The 24,365-nt window shown below is 40.4% G+C and overlaps 1 protein-coding gene across 2 annotated transcripts in view; it reads right to left on the bottom strand.

The window, feature by feature from the left end:
* Window positions 1-23,622, bottom strand: part of LOC125779386 (procathepsin L) — a 323,484-nt gene extending 299,862 nt beyond the window's left edge. Inside the window, exons 1-2 of one of the 2 annotated variants that reach the window (XM_049460725.1) lie at window positions 23,204-23,622; window positions 22,987-23,139 (exon numbers count right to left, since the gene is read on the bottom strand). In XM_049460725.1, coding sequence (XP_049316682.1) covers window positions 22,987-23,139; window positions 23,204-23,305 — 255 coding nt within the window. In that variant the 5' untranslated portion in view covers window positions 23,306-23,622. The remainder of the gene's footprint in view (window positions 1-22,986; window positions 23,140-23,203) is intronic. The other variant, XM_049460724.1, reaches the window with a different exon arrangement.
* Window positions 23,623-24,365: the final 743 nt, after the last annotated feature.

The raw sequence follows: 24,365 nt of genomic DNA, 5'->3' as shown, positions 1-24,365 counted from the left end.
AACTGCGATTGCGATCGCAGTTCGAACCTGTGAATTGCGATCGCAGTTCGAAACAGTGAATTGCGATCGCAGTTCGAAACAGAGAATTGCGATCGCAGTTCGAACCTGTGAATTGCGAACGCAGTTCGAACCTATGAATTGCGATCGCAGTTCGAACCTGCGAATTCCGATTGCGATAGCAGTTCACAATAAATTTGTGAAACTGTGATTTTTTAATAGTACAGTGGTACATGCGATCACAATAGCAAATAGCAGAAAAGTAGCAGCTTTCTTCTTTCGTATATGCTATTTTTCGTCATAGCGGTTTGAAGTTTTGAGTATAACGTTCTTATAATTTTTAATAATGGCAGGAAATTTATCAAGGAAAAGAAGTGAAGTATGGCAGATGTTTGAAGTAGTAGATGAAATATATGCAAAATGCAATATTTGCTTAACAAAAATTTCATATAAAACATCTTTAACAACCAAAAGTTTCAACTGCTTATGGAATATTTTATATTAATATAATTAAATTTTTAATTTTACTTATTTGAAAGCTTTTGTGATGACTTTAAAACATTAGCTTAGAGTACAAATTGAAAATCTTTTCATGGTTGCAATATTCATAAATATTTAAATTAAGTTTTTAATAACACTTAGTAATAAATTATATGAATTTTAATAAAAATGGAGTTAATTTTACTGTTTTATATTTACTTATTCTTTTAATAAGATGCTCTTATCATTATTTCGTTTAACCGAATATTATTTAATTTAAAACAACAATTGTAATTAATTAATTTCAGAAAAAATATGGAATAAAAAAATTACGGGTTTTTAATATTTTCCAAAAGATTAGGAAACTCCCGTTATTAATTTGGTCTTGAAAATATTATTAGCGGGTATTCAAAACATTCAGATGGATTATGGAATTCTCGTCATTAGTTTTTCTTTGATAATATTAAAATCGGATCATACCAACATACAAATGAACTATGCAATAAGCTCTAAGTTTCAGGTAGCCAAACCGCTCCAACATTTGCGAAAATGTAGTGAAAAGAAAGCCGGAAAAACTTGACTCGAGTTACAGGAACCAAAAGTGAATTAGCCGCCAAAAACGACAAAAGGTTCCGTCGTTCCCACGACAGTCGGGTGTACGTAACTGGAAGGGACCCGGACTTTTATTCGGCCAAACACTGTCAAGTCGGCAGAATCTGCCGCTACAACAACAACAACAAAAGGTCTCCGTTTGAACGTCGACTTAGTTGCGATGGCAATATAAATTCACAGTGATTTAAAAATAGCAATCACTGAAATCACAGATATCGAAATATCGCAATATGGCTCATCTCTACTGCGTTGAGAGTTTGTTGCGGTAACTCAAGGTCAGTGGTTGTTCGAATATTGTGCATACGATATCGCCTAGAATTTTTCTCTCTTGCAGATATTTCACAGTTTAAAACCTTTGAGTTTACCTCCTGCTGTGTTATGTCGCCCGTCCATCTCAAGCACAAGTCTTCACCAGGGCCGTCGAGACCTAGCTGCTCAGCCAATTTACTGTCCATCAACGTGCATGATGCTCCCTTATCAATTAACGCAAATATCTCCACCGTGGCTTTAGGACCATACAATATTACCGTAATGTAACGAAAAGTTGCTCTCCTAAACTTACGTTGATGAACTAGGATTGTATTTACCCGACTAGTCTTAGCTGCAGCATTTTGGCTATGTAGTATTCTACATCCATCTATCCCGCAAACTTGCTTAGAGGTGCAGCGTGTCTAACCATGTGGGACTTAAAGCACCGAATGCATAGCCTTTTGTCCTTGATTAACTGCCAACGTTCATTTCGGCTCTTTGCTAGGAAGTTTGGACAATCGGCAAGATTGTGCTCTTTGCCGCACAGAGAACAAGCTATGGAATGTTTAGTTTCCTCATTACGCGTTTTGGTGGGGCTAAGCTCTTTTGGGATTTCGTCGTGCACGAAAACTCTTTGCCTATTGCTCTTTCCTAACACCTTTTCTTCCGCAGCGTTACCGCTGGTTTCATTAAGTGGCGTTACCTGGCTTGCACATGAAGCCAGCGCAAATAACCATTCATCAAAGGCCACGACATCTACCCTTGAGATGGTCATTCGACGACGACCCCAGTCTAATTTCATATCTCCAGGAAGTTTACTCAGCAACTCATTGATTAGCATAGGGTCGTTGAGATAGTCGTTCAGACCTAATGCTTGCATGGTTGCTCTATAATTTTGTACATCCAACGCGAGATCGATAAGGGTATTCAGTCGATCGGTCCTCACTGCTGGCATCTGCCTCAATTTCCGTTGTAGGGTGTTGTGTATAACGTCTGGCCTCCCGAAAAGCATACGAAGAGTTTCGCTGGCTAGATGAACTGTAGATGGCATCATCAATTTTCCTCGAACAGCTTCAAGAGCGGCACCGCGCAGAGATTTTTGTAATCGTATTAAGTTTTCTTGTTCAGAAAACCCGCAGCGTTCTGTTGATTGTTCATAGTTTGTTATACACAATGGCCATTCTTCTGGAGAAAGGTGGCAAATCTTTGCTTATCGCCTGTCTAGACGCTATATGTGATGGGTTTAAACTCACGTCTGAACTATTCTGAACCTGCCTCCATGTACTATCGTTGACGGGCGCAAAACCTCCCTGTGGTTGCCCGAAATAGTTGCGTGCAGGAGAGAAGGGGTTATATTGTGCGGCAGCACTGCACCCATCTCCATTAACCAAAGATGTGACGCGAGGTAGTTGCGCGTTTTGAAAGACGCTTCCTCCATAAGTGGACGTATAAACTGAACTCATTGGTACGTGCTGGCTCTGACCAAACACGCATGCGGATGAATGAGCAAATGTAGAGTCCATTTGGGGTCCACCTACAACTGAAGGCAGTTTGTTATAGAGCCCCACGTCGTTATGTTCCTTAGGTAAGCCCGCATATGCTGGTGGTTGATTCATAGCCATGTTCACGCCTCCGGACCCAAAGGGCAGCGAAGAATGTGACGAAATTTGATATAAACCATGCAATGAATATTGAGCAGATGTGATCGTTGTAGTCGCAGCAACATTTGTGGAAAAAATAGTTTGTGTCGTATTTATATTTGACATATTGCTTTGTATTGAAGACTGTGCCCCAGTTATTGCGTTATCCACATTAAGAGGTGATTCCACGTAGTTGGTATGCGCACCGGTAAACGGGATCACGCTATCATCAATAACGGCACCATCTAAGTTCCGCAAGTCAGGCATAACGGCTTAGCAAATGGCACTCCGCAATGCAAATTAATTTTAAGCGCAAATTCCACAATTGTATTAAGTGACAAATATCACGAATATTTGATCGCTAATACCGCAATTATTTTAGAATGTTGGCGGGTGGCAAAGTAAAACACTTATTTTAAGCCGATTTGTATTTTATTTAAATTCAATAATTCGATCGTTCGATACTTCGCTAAAATAATTGTGCTTCTTGTAGGTGTATGTACCACTCCGCCAGCGAATCAAAAGAGAATGAGCCAACGCAAAAGGGTAATCCGCAGTTGAGCTAGCACAGACAAATAGCGGGACATACATCTACATGGTTGCATTTTAATGTACAATCAAAATTTAATCATATTAGCTCTTTTCAGTCGTCAGGTTGAAAAAAGAAATAAAAAGGTCAAACGCCATTGTAATACTAGCGGCCAAAAAAAAATGTAAGTTGGTAGAAGGGAATAAATCATGGATGTATTTCTTTTTTTCAACTAACAACCTTTTGTCATTCAATTAAAGGTAATTTTAATTTGGCATTTTTATTCACTTAAACCGTTAGAAATAACTGAATTTGATTGGCTGGTTAGCCGGCTGCTTAGATCATCGCGATTTTGTTTTGTTCACCAGTTATTTAGTTGACACTTGACCTTGAATACAAACGTTTGTGGTGCGCGTTGTTGTGATTATTTAAAAGAAGAAAGAACAATGTCAACTGAGAACCAATCATCTGGTGATGAGATTAACATTCCAAAAAAGAAGAAAAGATGGGTACGTAATTTTCACCTTTATAAAAACAAAATAAAAAAAACACAGCGTCTATTAGGTCAATCGTACACAAGTACAAGCACAGGGAGGTTAGTAGAGGCAAAAAGCAATAAAGAACGTGATTGTAAATGCAAAAAAAAGTGCAGTCATCAGTTCAGTAATATAGGTAGACAAGCAATAATGGATACAGTTTATAATGGATGACCCAAAAATGAGCAAGACACGTATCTTATAAGCCTTATTGAACGCTCCAATATAGCCCGCCGCCGCCAATCGGACGATGAGAATAAAAAAACCGTGAGAGTAGCTTTCATTACTTTGCCATGAAAAATACTGAAAAGAAAAAAGTATGTCGTGAAGGATTCTCCATATTATACGCTGTGAAAAATAAACGTATATTCCGATTCTCGTCTTATCACCGAAGGTAAACCCCCATAAGATCAGCGTCGTAAGCATCGTAATCGAGGAAATAGCTTACCAAAAGAAGCGAAAATACACACAAAAAATTATTAAATAAATGGAAATGTATTTAACAAAAGTTAAAATATACTTACAAGTCCACAAGCTGGGTGGTGGTTCAATTGTTAAACGTGAAAACCTCCTGAACTTTTACATTCAACGGAGTAACGCTACTTCCACTTTTTTTAAGGCCTTGTAAAGGGTATTTTTGCACTTATATGCACCATCCAACGATATTATTGGTTGCTCTTGTTGTTTTTGTTCCTTTATTTTCTTTCTATAAATTTGCATACGGTTTCGGTGGTCAGCCTTTACTTTTTTTGATAATGAATCATCATTTTTAAGTTTTTCCTTAAGATTTTTTCTATAAATTTTCATTCTTTTCTTATTTTTTAAACGTTCTATTTGTATTAAGTTTTCACTGGATTGTATTTTTTTGTGATATTTTCGAATACGCTCTGCACCCGTTTTCATTTTTTCAACTGTTATTATTAAATATTATACTGTAAACAAACAATTTTCTGTGGTACCAATATGCCGATAATCTAAAGTGACACTGGAAGATAATTGCAAATGATTCAAACGAAACCAAAGACGAGACAATGTGAAATTTACCGTTTAAAAAAAACGCTAATCGGTACGATTATAGTATGCTAAGAATAGAAGCGAAGTGATAAGAAAACAGAATAAAAATTGCAAAGGTTTCTATTATAATCTTTGTGAGAACTCAAATCGTTACGCACGCTACAGAAATGAATATGCTGTAATTTTTTGGTTTTTAATTGTAGAATGAAATTTTTTTTTTCTTAAAAAAAGGATATTTATTCAAAATAAAATTATAGATGATTTGTAAAAAAAAAAATTTTTCTACTCACAATATAAAAAAAACCTGATTTTCCGTTACGCACGCTACAGCGCATTTACCTGGCATTTCATACCAAATTTTAATGTTTCCAGAAAAGTAAACGCATTTGTTTTTTACAAATTTTAGGGAGAATTGAGTGAATAACAATATGGCTTTCGATTGGACCATCTGTGTTAATACTAAAGCAATGATGAACACGTAAAAAATTTCACTTTTTTTGTATAACACCTGAAAAGACCTGAGGCAGGGTAGGATTTGGTAATAATTTTTGTATTAATCATCATCGAAATAATTTTTTTTTTATATATTTATAAAATTGGATATCTATTCTAATACTCCATTAAAAATAAAATTACGTTGAATTAAGTTCAAATATTTTTGGTTGGTAGACAGTTTCTGGGATATGCCCATATGTTGAGTATTACTTATTAAATAGTGTGAACTTTATTAATACCACGGAAATCGTTTTTTTTTGTAAAGAATTATTCGACATTTAAAAGTATTCGGCCATTTTACCCACTAAAAAAGTTTTTGTAAGTTCCTGAAGCAAAAGAAGTTTTTAGATGAGGCAGAAAAAGTTGTAAAACCAATTCGGGGCGTAGATGAATTAGGAAACAACACAACACATAATTTCAATTTTATCAAAGAGTTTAATGTCGTGGGGCTTATGTTACGTAAATATCGTAATAAAAGGTAACTGTGAGCTGCATTTAGAACAAGAACGTACAGACGTTTCAGGCCATAACCATAATGTTCTTATTAATTACTTTTGATAGTAAATTAGAAATTAACTTTTTAAAAGAAAATGCATTTAGATATTTTTGCGGATCTCATTATTTGTAAATTTTTAAAATGCACACATGGCTGCCATTACTTTATTTAGGAAATGAATTTATCTTTATACACCACACCAAACCGATAAATGCAACTTAGCGAAGACTTCCAATTGTTTATTCTAAAAAATATAATTTCTCTGTTGTTACGGCAGAAAAATCTGAAACATGAAGAGTAATTAATCACATGTTGTTAACGATTAATAACACAGTACAACAGCTAATCTGGGGGGTGAGAAATTCCAAGTCAGGGTGATGGTACTACGTCAGTATAGTAAAACCCTCCAAAGGGTTTGGCGTTCGTATGTGTCAGTTTTTTTTATGACCTTTTAAATTTTTTCCTTATCTTGATATTTTTTCGCGAACCACTTGTCCGATTTGGAATTACAATTTCTATAAATAATAAATAACGGACACCCTAATATGTATATATGCAGTGAATATTGGATACTTGTAATTTCTTTCGTATAAAATGTAAACTATTAAAAAAAACTATATGGTTTTTCATTGTTTCACTAAATGCACAATATGCCTTTATAATTAAGTACTTTTTTGATATCCAAAATTGTAATTTTTGTGGTATACTACATGTTTTTAGCATTCATAGCCATCAGTCCAATATGTTTTGTCCGACACTGTATATCCCAATTTTGAAAATACAATTTTTTGTGTTTTCCTTATAGTTTTTTTTCTTCCTTTATAGTGGATTAACAAGTTAAATATTAAATAATAAAAAAAAAAGAATTTTAAACAGACCGATTAGGCTGATTTTAGAAAGTTTTTATTTATAAATTAGAATTTGGGGATTAAATGTAGGCCTTTGTATATATACATATGTTGTATATATAGAGGTGTTCCAAAGTAAACAGGACTTTTGAATGACATTCTCAAAGGTCTGCAAAATCTGGTGGAAGAGGGTCGAGGATTTTGCCATATTATTTTTTCCTCACAAACCAATTTAACTGGAACAATGGGAGTCATAAAAACCGATGAATCGCTTGCTTCTGCTTCATGGAAAGCTTGTTTTTACAAACTATGACCTGATCTAAAATCAAAGCCCCACTTCGTATACAAGCAGAATTTAGACAACTTACTTTTATCTTGAGTGACGATAACTTCATTTTGAAGTAATAATAATCGTTCAACAGTGTGATTAAGCAGGGCTTGCAAGTCTACTACTGCTAAGTTTTCGAAAATATGAATGCTCTCAGTTCTAGGATAACATTTCTTCTTTTCAGATTGAACACCAGTGTATGAAGGAAATATTTTTGAAGCGGATCTTTTAACAACATTGTACTAATGACGAGTTAACTGGGCTTCAATCAACACAACTAATGCTTCTTCATTACTCATTTTCGTTACTTTTGACTCGTGAACACTTTGTATATATTTAGAAGACCTTGATGGAGATGCAGTTGTCAATTCATGGACAAGCTTTGATGCCACAAGATTTCCTGAAGCTCTTAAATTTACCTGTGTAGCGAAAGCCAACACGGAAAGTGGAGTTTTTCCCGTAGATCTTTAGTTTTTTTTATATTTAGTGCGTTGCTCAGATAATTCAAAGGATGTCTCTTTCCGACCACGCTTATTTCCTCGGCAGCTAATAAAAGCAATGCCCGAATCTAACCAACTACGATTTGCTCTGAAAAACGCTCTTCTACTCTGTGTGATGGTATCCAACGAGACTTAAAGTCCACGAAAAACATTCTCACTCGGTTATCAAATTCATCCATATTGTCATCTGTGGGCTTAAATCGTTTTTTCAACTCATCTTTTAAATATTGTAATCTTTCTTGAAAAATTTGGCAACTTGAGTTCCGCATAATATTATATGTATAGGGTCTGGCGTGTTATAAAAAGCAAATTAGAATTTACTCCTAAAATGAAAAACAATTTTTCTAAAGAAAACCCGAATTAAGTTGCATTCCCTTCCACCATCTTTCGTTTGTAAACACTTCTGTTATCTACGTGACATGTAGGTTGCTGACAATATTATTACAAGAACAGTCACAAACATGCATGTAAAGAAGTTCCGTTCTTTATTACATATGATTCATAAAGAAAACAAATTATCTGCAATAAGAACAACAACAAATAACATTAAATGACTTCGGTACATACATTTTTCCATACTTTAGTAGGCTTGTTCTTATAAAGGGTGATTTTTTTGAGGTTAGGATTTTCATGCATTAGTATTTGACAGATCACGTGGGATTTCAGACATGGTGTCAAAGAGAAAGATGCTCAGTATGCTTTGACATTTCATCATGAATAGACTTACTAACGAGCAACGCTTGCAAATCATTGAATTTTATTACCAAAATCAGTGTTCGGTTCGAAAATTTTTTATCGACAAATTTTGTTCAGCGATGAGGCTCATTTCTGGTTGAATGGCTACGTAAATAAGCAAAATTGCCGAATTTGGGGTGAAGAGCAACCAGAAGCCGTTCAAGAACTGCCCATGCATCCCGAAAAATGCACTGTTTGGTGTGGTTTGTACGCTGGTGGAATCATTGGACCGTATTTTTTCAAAGATGCTGTTGGACGCAACGTTACGGTGAATGGCGATCGCTATCGTTCGATGCTAACAAACTTTTTGTTGCCAAAAATGGAAGAACTGAACTTGGTTGACATGTGGTTTCAACAAGATGGCGCTACATGCCACACAGCTCGCGATTCTATGGCCATTTTGAGGGAAAACTTCGGACAACAATTCATCTCAAGAAATGGACCCGTAAGTTGGCCACCAAGATCATGCGATTTAACGCCTTTAGACTATTTTTTGTGGGGCTACGTCAAGTCTAAAGTCTACAGAAATAAGCCAGCAACTATTCCAGCTTTGGAAGACAACATTTCCGAAGAAATTCGGGCTATTCCGGCCGAAATGCTCGAAAAAGTTGCCCAAAATTGGACTTTCCGAATGGACCACCTAAGACGCAGCCGCGGTCAACATTTAAATGAAATTATCTTCAAAAAGTAAATGTCATGAACCAATCTAACGTTTCAAATAAAGAACCGATGAAATTTTGCAAATTTTATGCGTTTTTTTTTTTAAAAAAAGTTATCAAGCTCTTAAAAAATCACCCTTTACTTTAAGTTAGTGATGTGAAATATTGTCTAATTTTACGTGGTACCAAATACATTAAACATATTTCAATTTCATTTTTTGAATTAATTCGCTAAATCAGTGTGAAATAACCCAGTGTGTGTCGTCTCGATATCCCTAATTTTCCTTTTGTTAAATGCTTTTTTAAAATGGTTTCTAAATTAATTTTTAATCAAGAACGCATATGTAAATGTTTACACTATTGCAACATGTTACTACAGAGTATTATAATTTTATTCACTTCACTTAACCTTAAATTAATCGATGTAGATGTGAGGTTATATATACATAAATATTAATGAATAGGATGACGAGATAAGTTGAAATCCGGCTGAATATATTTCTGTCCGTCCGTCTATTTAAGCTGTAAATTGAGTAAAAATTGAGATATTTTGATGAAACTTGGAAACGGGTTCTTTTCTTAAAATGTATGGCCACGACCACAAAACTCCATAAATCGTTAATGTATAAAGAGTCATAACTAAGCAATAAATTAAGACGTAAAACTTTTATTTGATACAGGGGATCATAGTAAAAAGGGGGCTTCTGTGAGTTAAAGATTTTGAGAAAATAACTGTTGCGTAGCTCTCTGATTACTGCAATGTACACACTTCCTAAACCACCTAGGATACTATAACCAAACTTTAAGTACAAATCCCGTCAGCACCCCGCCTAATCCTCTTATAACTTCTTCTTTCTTTTTACTGGCGTAGGAACCCCTTACGGGGTTCTAGGCGAGTTAACAGCGCGCCAGCCGTTTCTTCTTTTCGTACGCTGCGGCAATTGAGGTTTCCAAGCGAAGCTAGCTCCTTCTCGACCTGGTCTTCCGAACAGAGTGAAGGACTTTCTCTCTCTCTGCTTAGCCCAGCGGGTACTGTGTCGAATACTTTCAGAGCTGAAGTGTTTTCGTCCATTCGGACAACATGACCTAGCTGTTTCTTAAATGTATGTTTCTACTATGTCAATGTCGTCGTATATCTCGTACAACTCATCGTTCTATCGAATGCGATATACGCCGTGGCCAACGCGCAAAGGACCATAAATCTTTGGCAGAAATTTTCTCTCGAAAACTCGCAACGTCGACTCGTCAGTTGTTGACATCGTCCAAGACGAAGTTACCTACAACTTCAAAGTTATGACTGTCAACAGTGACATGAGTGCCAAGTCCACCGTTCACTGCCAGACCCATTTGTTTTGCTTCCTTGTCCAGAGCTTTTGGTGTTGCTCAACGTCAGCTTACACAGCCGTATTAGTTTTGCGGGGATACCAAATTTAGACATCGCGGCACAAAGGCAACTCATTTTCGTGCTGTCGAAAGCAGCTTTAAATCGTCGAAGAGATGGGGTGTGTCGATTCTCCTTTTACGGGTCTTTTCCAAGATTTGGCGCATGGTAAATATCTGGTCGGTTGTTGATTTGCCAGGTCTAAAGCCACACTGACAAGGTCCAATCAGTTTGTTGACGGTGGGCTTCAATCTTTCATACAATACGCTCGATAAAACCTTATATGCGATGTTGAGGAGGCTAATCCCACGGTAGTTGGCGCGGATTGTAGGGCCTCCTTTTTTATAGATTGGGCATAGCACACTTAAATTCCAATCCTTGGGCATGCTTTCGTCCAACCATATTTTACAAAGAGGTTGATGCATGCTCCTTATCAGTTCTTCGCCGCCGTGTTTGAATAGCTCGGCCGGCAATCCGTCGGCCCCTGCCGCTTTGTTGTTCTTCAGGCGGGCAATTGCTATTCGAACTTCTTCATGGTCGGGTAATGGAACGTCTGCTCCATCGTCATCGATTGGGGAATCGGGTTCCCATGCCATGCCATTCAGCAGGCTGAAGAAGTGTTCCCTCCATAATTAAAGTATACTCTGGGCATCGGAGACTATTTAGGTCACCTTTGGGGGTTCTACAAGAGTATGCTCCGGTCTTGAAACCTTATGTAAGCCGCCGCATTTTTTCGTAGAATTTTCGAGCATTAGTGCAAGCCGAGTAGAAAATCGTTCGGCTGTCTGTTGTGATTGCAGCTTCTCGACGTCGAACCTCCTTGTGTCCGTTGGCGTGCGTTTTTTGCTGCACAGAGGCGGGTGCGAATCTTGGTTGCAACAAGATAGTGTTCCGAGTCGATGTTAGGACCTCGGAGCGCACGCACATCTAAAACCCTGGAGACGTGTCTTCCGTCTATCACAACATGATCCATCTGGTTGGTAGTTTTTCGATCCGGAGACAGCCAGGTAGCTTGATGAATCTTCTTATGCTGGAATCTAGTACTACAGATAACTAAATTTCGGGCCCCGGCGAAGTCGATCAGCCTTAAGCCATTTGGGAATGTTTCCTCGTGGAGGCTGAATTTACCGACCGTAGTGCCAAAGGTACTTTGTTCACCGTGGCGTTAAAGTCGCCAAGCACGATTTTGACATTGCGGCGGGGGCAGCTCTCATAAGTGCGCTCCAAGCACTCATAAAAGGCATCTTTGGTCACATCGTCCTTCTCTTCCATCGGGGCGTGGGTGCAAATCAGCGATATGTTGAAGAACCTCGCTTTGATGCGGATTGTGGCTAGACGTTCATTCTCCGGAGTGAATGATAGTACTCCGCGACGGAGTCTCTCTCGCACCACGAAACCTACACCAAACTTGCGCTCCTTTACATGGCCACTGTAATAAATGTCACAAGGACCTACTCGTCTCTGTCCTTGTCCCGTCCATCGCATTTCTTGGACGGTGGTGATATCAGCCTTTATTTTTACGAGGACATTAACCAGCTGGGCAGCGGCACCTTCCCAATTAAGGGACCGGACAATCCAGGGGAATGCCCTCAATTCGTAGTCCTTATTTCGTTTGTCATGGTCGTCATCAGAAGGGGGGTCTCTCATCCGAGGCTGTTGTTGCTTTTTCATTGGAGTGTTTTTTTTTTACGTGGCGGGTCCCAAACCCAGGGCACAACCCTATGCAGGGGGAATATTAGCCAAGCGCTTAAGGTCTGTCGAAGAATGGCTAGCCAACTGGCGTATAAATGTGAATGAACAAAAGTGTAAGCATTGAACGTTTTCGCTAAGACCAAAAATGTGTCCGGCAGTAAAAATGAACATATCTTGGCATTCACCTAGATAGAAGACTTACGTGGAGAAAACATATATCTAGTACAATAACTTAAATGAAGATAAGGCTGCAAATTTAAATTGGCTTTTAAATAAAAACTCCAAACTTATCCTAGTCAACAAAGTGCTTTTATATAATGCGGTCATGCCGATATGGATGTATAGCATTCGACTGTGGCGTACGACCTGTTCAACTAGTATTGACATAATACAAATGTTCCAATCGAAAATGTTTAGAAAAATCACGTGTTCACCATGGTACATGCGTAATGAAAATATTCATAAAGACGTTGGTATTTCTATGGCAAAGAAAGACGTAGAAGACAATAGAATTAAATATATATCTAACTCTGAGATCGCTACTTCAGACTGAGTAGGCAATTGAGAAGTAAAGTCCTCTCTCGACGAACAAAAATCAAACTCTATAAGTCACTCATAATTCCCGTCCTGATATATGGTGCAGAGGCTTGGATGATGACAACAACTGATGAATTGACGTTGCGAGTTTTCGAGAGAAAAGTTCTGCGTAAGATTTACGGTCCTTTGCGCGTTGGCCACGGCGAATATCGCTTTCGATGGAACGATGAGCTGTCTGAGATATATGACGACAATGACATGGTTCAGCGAATTAAAACACAGCCGGTACGCTGGCAAGGTCATGTTGTCCGAATGGACGAAAACCCTCCAGCTCTGAAAGAACTCGACGCAGTACCCGCCGGGGGAAGCAGAGGAAGAGAAAGACCTCCACTCCGTTGGAAGGACCTGGTTTCGCTTGGAATATCCAATTGGCTCCACGTAGCGAAAAGAAGAAACGACTGGCGCGCTGTTGTTAACTCGGCTATAATCGCGTAAACGAAGAAGGAGAAGAACTCCGAGATCACCCAAACCCTTTGGTTAATGCTTTGGTACATTACTCAATCACTTGCTTGAGCTTGTCTTGTTTTTACACAGATTTATAATTTTTAATACTTATTGTTAGACTTTTAAAACAAAAGAAAGATTATATATTGCAAATATTGTGTCAATGCACTCCATTGTCACAACTGCGCATTTAAGGACAGTTGTCTGCCCAATAAACTGTGGCATTATTGACCCCGCCCTCGCTGGAAAGTGGGTTATTTGTAATTTTATTTAGCTAGGAGGCCTCTTAGACAATGACGACATGAGCTCTCGACTCTCAACAACTACTTGTGAACATCAACTAATATGAATTAAAAGATTGCTCAAACTCGGTTCTATATTTCTCTCCGCGTAGTTCATATATCTGTCCTATTTTATTGAATATACAAAAAATGAAAATCATTTCAATCGGTCGCCCCGTTTCATAACGGGGCATCTCGACAGGATAGAATTTATAGAATACTAACTATCAAACGTATTGCTATTGCCATTGCCAAATCTGTATGTGGGCATTTGCTATCATAATATAATCATTTGCGCAAAGGTGTAGGGTAGGTAGGTTCGAGCTGATGTAGCGCATGCTTTGAGCTCTTGAAAATTTTATTTTATCACTTGCGAAATGACGTCGGGTAGGTAGCTGATGTAGCGCACGTTTTGAGCTTTTGAACTATATTATCCGAAAAATTCCTTTGAGTAATAATTCTGTGCAAAGACGAATTGATGAAATGGCTGAAAACATTGAAGAATCATTGTGCGATCACCTGAGGACAAGCCAATTCTCAATTCAGCTCTAATGAAGCATTGTTGTAGTCTTACGTGAGGTTTATTAAAGATGAGAAAATATGAGAAGAACTATTATTTGCTAGAAATTTAGAGACCGATACAAAAGGCGAAACCATACTCAATATATTGGAAAAGTTTTGCGATGAGAAAGAGATTCCTTTGAAAAATATTATTTCAATTGCTACGGGTGGCGCTCCGGTTATGATAGGGTGCCATAAAGGCTTAATAGAGCACTTAAAAAATAAAATTCCAGATGTCCTTGGTGTACATTGAGTTATTCATAGACAACATTTAGTTGCTAGAAATTTAAGTGAAAAACTATTTCAATCACTGCAATATGTCATCAAAGCAGTCAATAAAATCCGCAACAGCTCTTTGAATGATAGATTATTTCATCAGCGTTGTGTTACTAATGACGAGGATTTCAATCATTTGTTGTTTCATAGTGAAGTTCGCTGGCTATCAAGGGGCAATTGTCTGACTCGATTCTACAACCTGTTTTACTCTGTTATAGAGTTCTTGGAAACTAAAGATACAGAATTTCAAGACAAGCTCATAACATCAAAGAATGATATAGCTTACATGACAGACCTGTATAAATTGTTCAACGACATGAATCTCCAACTGCAAGGCGATAAACTAAATTTAATTAAAACAAAAAACGTCGTTGCTGCTTTCCCAGCCAAACTGCTTCTACACAAAAAGAATCTGGGCAGACGTGAGTTTCACAATTTTCCGATTTTATCAGTATCATGCAGTAACGACGAATTGTTTGCCTACTGCTAACATTTGGAAATACCAGACAGAGTGTTGGATCCGTTTTCAAATGTCAACACAGCAATGTCACCTCAGCTGGAAGAAGAACTTATAGAATTGACAACAAACGAGGAAATAAAAATCAAGTTCAAAAATGGTTACCAAGAATTTTGGCTACAAAAACCGATCTCGCAATTGTACCCTGGATTGTGGTCAATCGTTCAACGATTCTTGATAGCATTCCCATCGTCATATTTGTTTGAACGTGGATTTAGTGCTGTGACAACACTGCTTACTAAAAACAGAAATCGTTTGCTTGTTACCGAACGTGGTAACTTGCGACTGTTCTTGAGTAAATTCGAACCTGATATTAACAAACTTATTAAACAGCATCAGATTCATCACATTCGTTTTTATATATGGATCGATTATTTTAGTTTTATTTTTAATAAAAGATTCTCTGTTTTAATACTACAAAGTCGTGTTTCAATAATCATTCTTATTGGCAGGTGGAGCCCGTAAGAGTTAACTTGAGACCTAAGCGCCGTTGTATGTTACCTACGCGCTCAGGTTTCAAGTTGCTGGTTATAGTAAAAGTTTCGTTTAGAATTCTCCGTTAATATACATATATAGGTCACAATAATTAATTTGAAGTTATAGTGGTTTTTAAATAGGCGAAAAAATGGGGCGCTAAAAAAATATTTATTCTCAAAGTGGGCGGTAGACAAAATAAGTTTGGGAACCACTGTGCTATAGAGTGGGGGTTCGGTAAAGTGCTTTTCGCTAATTTGTATTGCGATTTTAGCGAGCCTATTGGTCTCTACCTAAGCTACATGGATAAGCTACTACCACTTGCAAGTAATCCATCTTTGCTAGATTTAGATTGCGGTGAGAGAATATAAAGATATGTTAGTTAATATAAAAGGTGGTTCGTGAGTGAGGATATCACCTTGCTGACAATCTGCTATTGTCGTGGAGAGAGTGATCGGAGGTTCTGTTGGAAGCATTCTTTCCAGGTCAGGGGTACAGGCGCCTCAAGAACAAGGACAACTCTTTCTCCATCCCAAAATGCTTTAAAACTACGCGCGCAACTAAGTTCCTGCATGAGAGAAATTTTACATGAGAGAGAAAAAGTGTCCGGGTTGTTTCTCACATGTTTTCCCCTGCAATCTTAGGCTTTATTGGGGCATCAGTCTCTATCCAGTAGTTGAAGAAGTACTGGAAAGAGTTTTTGATAGACAGTATGCGTTTAGAAAAGAACTTACGTGCAGAATTTTGTTAAAAAGGGTGTACACAAATACATCTTTGGCATATTTGTTGACTTGAAATTCTGAATAATTGGGGTTTAGGTGTGGAGGTTCGCACATCGATGGACAAAACGGTGACAATACTGCTTATGTCATGTAGTATGTCATCTACCTTAGATTCAATATGTGTGGAAAGTTGTATTTCAAAAAAGAGATTGACTTTCGATTAATGTATTTACAGTAATGTGAAACCATCGTATGGAAATTAAGATTTTGATATATGTGAAGAAGGTCCAAATTTACCAATTTTCACACGCTAGCATAAGAATATTGAAACCAATATATTAACATAATTTGGTTAATATTGATCAAATAGTTCCTGAGGGGATGTAGGGCAGGTCGCCTCCAAGTTGGTGCATCCTGGGTAACGCTAAATGACCTGCGGCCTTCACGGCTTAACAACTCCCTGGACGACTTTGGCTTTGGACTGGTTTTTGAGAAACTTTTTATTGGATTTGGTAGAACCCTGGGCTGGTGGTGGCGGCATTCTGACACCTGAGTACGATGAGGTGACACTCATCAGAAATGGCTGACAGGCTAATGTCGCAACTGCCCCCGTCCCGTTAAAACCCCGGCAGGCCTCAGAGTACGTTCCCCCCCCGTCGTCGTTAAGTTGGCGTGGTAGGTGTATGTTGAGATGACTCCTTCTTTGCGCTGGTCGGCTCTGAACGTATTGCCTCATAAGGGCGTACGTCAACCCTCGCCTTGGCCTCGTTATCGAGGCAACCTTGGGACCATAAAAGGCGACTACCTTCCGGGGGACGGACAGCGGCTCTGAGTGGGGACCCTTTTTGCATGGACAATTTCAAAAATTTTAAAAATGACAAAATTGACGGAAGAACGACAAGGGGAGGTGAAGGGCTGTCGAAATCGGCACCTACATCCAACCCAGGCGAAGATGCTGCGCCTATGGCGACGAAACCGTCGCCGAGTATTGGCAGCATTACGACAAAGGCTCCAGTAGATGTCTCCTCAGGTAGCAGGCTGGGGGTAACCGGCGCTAAACCGCCGGCAACAGAAGTAGCGAGGGGTGGATCCTTCATACGCGGCGGAATCGCCAGCACTAGCAGGGGAACCTCAGCTAGAGTTGTGAAGGGATCCACAGGGGGAAAAAGCAAAGCAGCTTTAGCTAGAAAGCTAAAGTCTGACCGTCGGTTGGCGGCCAAAATCGTGGAACGCTACGGTGACAAGCATGTTGGTCAGGTTTCTGAGCAACATGCTAGTACACTTGAGTGGGCCAAGAAAGTGCTGAGCGAGGACGATAGGGTAGAACCGGAAACAAACAGGACAGAACCGGCGGTCAAGCGACAGAGGTCGCACGAGGGAGAAACCTCCCTTGTTAAGAAACAGCGAACAGGAAAGGCGCCAACCTTTAGCGAAATCGCTAAAGGCGCTGGGGCCATAGTACTGGGGGTGCTCGACCGTAGTAGGGAGGACGGAGCCATCTCCCATGGTGAATGGAAGAGGGTAGCGGCGGCTATCTCATCGTTGTTCCTAAGGGTGGTCAAGGAAAACCCGGGGCAACCCCCGAAGTGCGTGAGTGCCGTTTGGCACCAGGGGCTGCACAAGCTCACAAGTTGTGCTCAGGTGGGGGAGGTCTGGAAGGGAGCCAGACTGGAGGCCGTGGCCAAAGAGGATCTTTATCTTCGTCCTAGGGCTCGCGTTTGGCTGCCGGCCGAACCTTCCAATCCAAGTGAGAATGAGGAAATCCTCAGATATTGTAATCCCTCACTTCCGACGCAGGACTGGAGAGTTTTAAGGCTGGAGAGGACTGATGAGCCGTATCGGCCAGCGCTGATAATGCTAAACACGGAATCCATTGGTCCTCTCAGCAAAACAAAGGGAGCCATAAGCTATGGTTTTGAGATGGTAGTGCTGAAAGTACTTCCATCTGATGCCAGGGCTGATGGCCCCCAAGCTGCGGTGGCTGCGGCGGATGAAACAAGGGGTACTGACGGTCAAACGACCGTGGAAATTGATGCGTCAGAGGGCGCCGACGCCAAATGGCCGTGGAAGTGGTCGATCCAAGTCTCTCGGATGTGGCGAGTGTTGGGGGCGGTTCGTCGATTGGCGACTCCGTCTTCAGCCTCGAAGAACTGTTTGAGGAGGTTCGGGTCGATCATGACTTGGGCGCTGAAATAGCGCACCTGGAGGAAAATTTGAGGGATGAAATTCCTCCAGATTAACCTCCAGCATGCGAAGGCGGCTACCGCCAATCTATTGCTCCGTCTGGAACAGGACGGAGCTGATGTCGTCCTGATCCAGGAACCGTGGCTGACTGGTAACGGGATCTCTGGATTGAGGACAAAGAGCCATAGGCTCCTGACGGATAATGATGCAGGTAGGAACAGAGCCTGTATGCTGGTAAGGAATGAATTAACGGTATTTCGTTTACCTAATTTCAGCAGGGCTGACATAGTGACAGCGAAATTGGAGTGCGACACCGGAGATTTCTGGCTTATCTCCGCAGACATGCCACACGATGATGTGGTGGAGCCACCTCCCTTACTGCTGAGGAGGACCTTAGCCGAAGCATCTAAAACTGGCACTGACGTCACCATCGGTTCCGACGCTAACTCGCGGCATCAGATCTGGAGAAGCTCAGACACTAACAGTAGAGGTGAGTCGCTTTTTGATATCATTATTGGCGAAAATCTTCGCATTTGTAATAGAGGAAACTCTCCTACTTTTGTGACCGCAGGCAGGGAGGAGGTTCTCGATCTCACCCTAACTTCACAAGCGATTGCCCCGCTGATATAGAACTGGAGGGACCTCGACGATCACTCCTTTTCGGATCACAGGTACATCGAGTTTAGTCTAGCCGGAGAAGGTCCGCCTAGGAAATCTTTTAGGAACCCTAGGAACACAGACTGGGAGGGTTATCGCAGGAGGCTTCAACAAACTCTCCCACGCGCACCGGGGGTGGACTCGTTGGCCACTACCGATGCGGTGGAGGAGTGGGTTGAAGTTTTCAGCTCGGCGTGCAAGGCTGCGCTGGAGAGGTCTTGTCCACTGAGATCGCCGAAGGGCAAAGAGAAACCTCTATGGTGGACTACGGAGCTCTCAGATATCAGGGCGTCTTGTAGACGGCTTTTCAACAAGGCCCGCAAAAGTGGGTTGTCTGAGGACTGGGCTTTATATAAAGCAGGACTTTCAATATATAAGTCCGAGTTAAGGAAGGCCAAGAGGACCTCGTGGAAGTACTTCTGTGAAAAAGTGGAAGGCTGTCACGAGTCCTCGAGATTCAGGCGTATTCTCGCAAAAACCCCAGTGTCCCTGGGGTATCTCAAGGACGCAAATGGGAAGTGGGCCCTCAGTAGCGAAGAAACACTTCAAATGCTTCTCGACGCTCACTTCCCGAGCAACATGTCCTCTGTGAGGGGGTGCCGCTTGACGATTGCGCGGCCTTTGTCGGCATCCTGGATGAGCGGCACTTGACGTGGGCGATTAACTCGTTCAAACCATTCAAGTCCCCGGGACCAGACGGCATCATACCAGCGCAGCTGCAACAGGCTGTTAAGGTGTCATGCAGCTGGTTGGCACCTATCTATGCGAACTGCATCAGATTAGGTTACATCCCGGGGGCCTGGAGACGAGTCAGGGTTTATCCCGAAGGCTGGCAGGGGCTCCCATGTCACGGCCAAGGATTTCAGGCCAATCAGCCTCTCCTCCTTGTTAAAGACTCTGGAGAGACTGATGGACTGGCATATAAGGAATAGCATTCCGAGAGACTATTTGTCAAAAGCACAACATGCCTATCGCAAAGGCAGGTCAGTGGACACTGCCTTGCATACTATCGTGTCATGGCTCGAATAAGCCATTGAAGCCAAGGACTTCGCTGTTGGGACCTACCTTGATATCGAGGGAGCTTTCAACAATGTCCTGCCTCAGGCAGTAGTAACTGCTTTTGACGGTCTTGGGGTTGAATCGAACCTCAAGTGCCTCATTCTCAGTCTTCTGTGTGACAGAGTGATCGAAACAGAATGGGGCAGCGCGCGCGCGAGGCGTAGTGTGAGTAGGGGAACACCACAAGGTGGGGTTCTCTCTCCTCTTCTATGGATCCTAGTCGTTGACGAATTGCTCAAAAAACTAGAGGATCACGGCTGTCGGGTGATTGCCTACGCAGACGATGTAGCACTTATGGTCAAAGGAAAGTTCCTTAGTACCGTGTATGAGTTGACGCAGGGATATCTCAGCGTTGTAACAAAGTGGGCGGTCGGAAGTGGACTCGCCATTAATCCAAACAAAACAGAAATGGTTTTATTCAGAAGAAAATATAAAATCCCGGCGGCACCGTTGCCGCAGATGGGAGGTATTCGCCTGCAACCGGCGGATACAGTGAAATATTTAGGGCTCATCCTGGATAAAAATCTTTCATGGAAGCCGAATATCGAGGAGAGAGCAAAAAAGGCATCTATTGCCTTATACTGCTGCAGAGGAGCTATTGGCAAAAGATGGGGTCTCTCACCGAAAGTGGTCCTCTGGCTCTATGACACCATAGTAAAGCCCATCTTGTTCTATCGTGTCTTCACGTGGTGGAGGGCTTTAGGGAAGACCACACTGGCCAAGAAACTCGAAAGCGTTCAACGGGCTGCGCTAATTAGCATATGTGGTGCGTTAAGATCCACCCCAACCATGGCACTTAATGCAATTTTGAATATAACGCCGGTGGACATTGCCGGTAGATGCATAGCCGCGAAGGTGGCTATCAGACTCAGATAATCTGGTTTCTTAAAGGAACGTGCATCTGGTCATTCGGATATCCTTACAAACTTTGACTGCATACCATATCATCTGGGTCATGGAGTCGCCAAACCGAACTCTGGCGGCTCCTTCTCTGCCCACATACCGACGAGGAAGATGTGGGTGGGAAGAAGCCGTTGGAGGAGGGGGGCAGCAAGCTTCTTCACGGATGGGTCAAAGCTTGGGGGGAAGGTTGGTGGGGGGGTCTACTGTCGGGAGCTCTCCATCAACTCCTGTTTCAGACTTCCCGACTACTGTAGTGTATTCCAGGCTGAGGTCGCAGCCATCAAGGTAGCAGCTGATTTGCTGCTACGGAGTGCATCCACCTTCAGAGAAGTGACTATTCACTCAGACAGTAGAGCGGCTATATTGGCCTTGAACTCATTCACAGTGCGTTCAGAGTTGGTCGAAGAATGTCTAACGTCGTTATCTCTAGCAGCTAGAGTTTTTGTGATTAGACTGGTGTGGGTACCGGGCCATAGCGGAATTGCAGGCAATTGCAAAGCTGATGAGTTAGCAAGGAAAGGTACCCTACAATCATTATCGGTAGAATGGGAACGGATCGGCGCTCCTGTTTCTTCTTGTGGTCTATTACTAGATAGCTGGGCACCGCGGTTGCAAAAGCCTTCTAGCCCAGGATAGATCGTCGGAGATCCAATGATCTCTTAGCCCTCAGTAAGGCTAACCTCTCATTGTCAGTGGGTCTTTTAACAGGCCACTGTCCTATTGGCCTACATGCGGTAAGAATGGGAATCCTACCGGATGCCGACTGCAGAAGCTGTTTGGAAGAAGATGCGGTAGAAACAAGCCAGCACTTCCTGCTTGACTGTCCCGCTTTTGGGAGGTCAAGACTCAGACACTTGGGGACGCATACCTTTGGACACCCCACCGAACTGGCGGGTGTTGAAGTTAAGCGTCTGTGTAACTATGTATTGGCCACAAACCGTTTCGCCAATATGTAAGTCCGAACACGGGAGTTCCTTTTTAATGGCATCACAAAGGACTAATTATTAGTCTACGTGGGATCTTTGATCAGCCATCTTACCTAACCTAACCTAATAGTTCCTGAGATATAGAATTTCCCCTAAGTGTGGGCGGCGCCACACACATTGTCAAATTGCGATTCGGCTTTTATGAAGCCTTTCCGTTTCATCTTGAGAGTAAAATTAAATGTTTTTACTAAATTATGACATTCCTTATTGAGTTACCCCACTTTTAGTAGTTTTCAACTTTATATGTTGAGTTGGCGTGGTTATCATTTGATTTCACCCATTTTTACGGTGCATGACAAAGTGCTAGAAAGACTTTCTGCCAGTATGTAAAGTTAAAACACCTTTAGTGGCTTATGAGATATGCTCATGAAACCTATTAGAGTGCGGAGACGCGTCCGGTTTAAAAAAAAACTTTAAGCTATAGACCCGGTTTCGTATATTACTTATGGCCCTTTGTAAGTAATCGATTAACTTATTTTGTGGGCGTGACAATAAAGTAAGATGCACCTAAGGAACACGTGTACCAGGAACACGTGTACCAATTTTTACTCAACTTGCACAAACGGTCGGATGGACAGACAGTCATCGGAATTCAACTCGTCTTGTCATCCACATTATTTTTAATACGCTCTTATTATGTGAATATATTGGTTTCAATATTCTTATGCTAGCGTGTGAAAATTGGCAAAATCGGGCCTTCTTCCTAAATATCATGGGGTGTTTTGTGACATATTTTTCATATATCAAGCATCCCACGCTTTTTTCACAATAATACACGAATTTTTGGTTCATTATTATTGTTAGCTTATACTAAAAATTACTTTTCACTTTTTATTTTGATGTGCTTTAGAAGCGTATTTTTTAGTTTTTTTAAACTATATTTGATATAAATATAACTCCATATCTGTCTTGATCAGGCTTAGGTGTTACAAATGACCTTTAAGTGAACAAAAGTCTTTGTTGCATCGTGTTGTGAGAGTATATGTACAAATGTTCCAAATGAATTCATCATTCGTTATTTCTATGCGGTTGAACCTTTGACTTGTCGTTTGATCCTTTGAATTGTCTAGCTAACGCCTTTCTGTGTTTAGCTAATTCAATAAATTTTGATTGTAAAAATTAGTTTTTAGTTACCATATCTGCCATTATATTAGTCCGTAAGCGATAACTACGTTCACCTCTTTGAAATAATTTATTATGCTGCCGCACTATATTAACATTTTCCTCGAATGCTCTTTTGCTGCGAAACTCATCAAATGTGTGCATATAGATTTTGTTTACTGCACTCTAAAAGTTTACATTTACAACTTTAAGAATTAACATGATAAATATATGTGAAAGTCTCGGATACCTTATATTCGCTAAATGATGTATATTCAGTACGGTAGATATTTTGCGATGTATATGCTGTCATTGCACTAAAAGTAAGTATATAAAACAATGTTTTCTTCATGATTACAAACTATCATACTACTGTTGTCGAATGGCTTAGCTGAGTAAACAAACAACATATTTTCCGATAACAAACATAATAGTATACATTTTACTAATTTAGCATCAGCAAAATTAAAAGTAAAGAGTATACAGCATATTCAGCATAATTTAATTCCAAATATAAGGTGTTTTTTTGGACATGAGGTTTCCAAGAAGAAATAAACACATGTAAATTAATACATATTATAGTGATAAGAGTTTATATTTATGTTTAAAAAACGGTCAAGTGATCGCCGCGGATAGTGCGAATAAGTTCCAGTCGACACTCCTAATTTTCGACCACGTTTTGCTGCAATTGGGATCGTATTCCAGCAATAACGCGTCGAATCTTTTCTTACATAACGTCAATCACTCGGGCATATCTGTACGAACAAGTGAATTCACATAACCCCACAAAAATTAGCCCAGATCGCACGATGGTGAAGGTTTCGTCACAGGCCCTCAACCCGAGATAATACGCTCACATCTTTCTTTAAAATGAATTCAAGCACGAAAAAGTCAATAATCATGGTTCTGTAACGGTTGAAATTGAAAGCAACATTAACAATGTTCCCCTCTGCCTGTACAGCACACCAAACGCTGACTTTTTGGGTATGAAACGACGGCTCCATAATGGCTTGTAGATTACATTACTCTAAATGCGATAATTTTGTTTATTAACGTACATATTAAACCAAAGTGAAACACTTTCAAACTGATTTGATTCACCCAGTGTTACTCTCCACCGAATCGAACAAACTATAACAGATGCTTAAACAAACGAGCAGCGTGTTTGGTGCAACCCTGCGCAAACATGTTTGCTGGCGCATGCGAAATCGTGTTGTGATTTTTGCTTAGTGAGTAAACTCTTTTTTATTTAACCTTTAATTCTTTATTTTTGTTTTCTATAAATTACTATAATTGATTTTAAGTCTTAAGTTTAAAAATTCGAAAAAAAATATATTTTTATTTGTCACTTGAACCATACATTATAGTAAAACTGATCTCAAATACATAAAACAAAACATGGGATGTAGCAC

Source organism: Bactrocera dorsalis, chromosome 6 (assembly GCF_023373825.1).
Source record: "Bactrocera dorsalis isolate Fly_Bdor chromosome 6, ASM2337382v1, whole genome shotgun sequence".
NCBI lineage: Eukaryota > Metazoa > Arthropoda > Insecta > Diptera > Tephritidae > Bactrocera > Bactrocera dorsalis.
The sequence above is the reverse complement of the archived record's forward strand: the minus strand, read 5'-3'. Positions and strand labels throughout refer to the sequence as shown.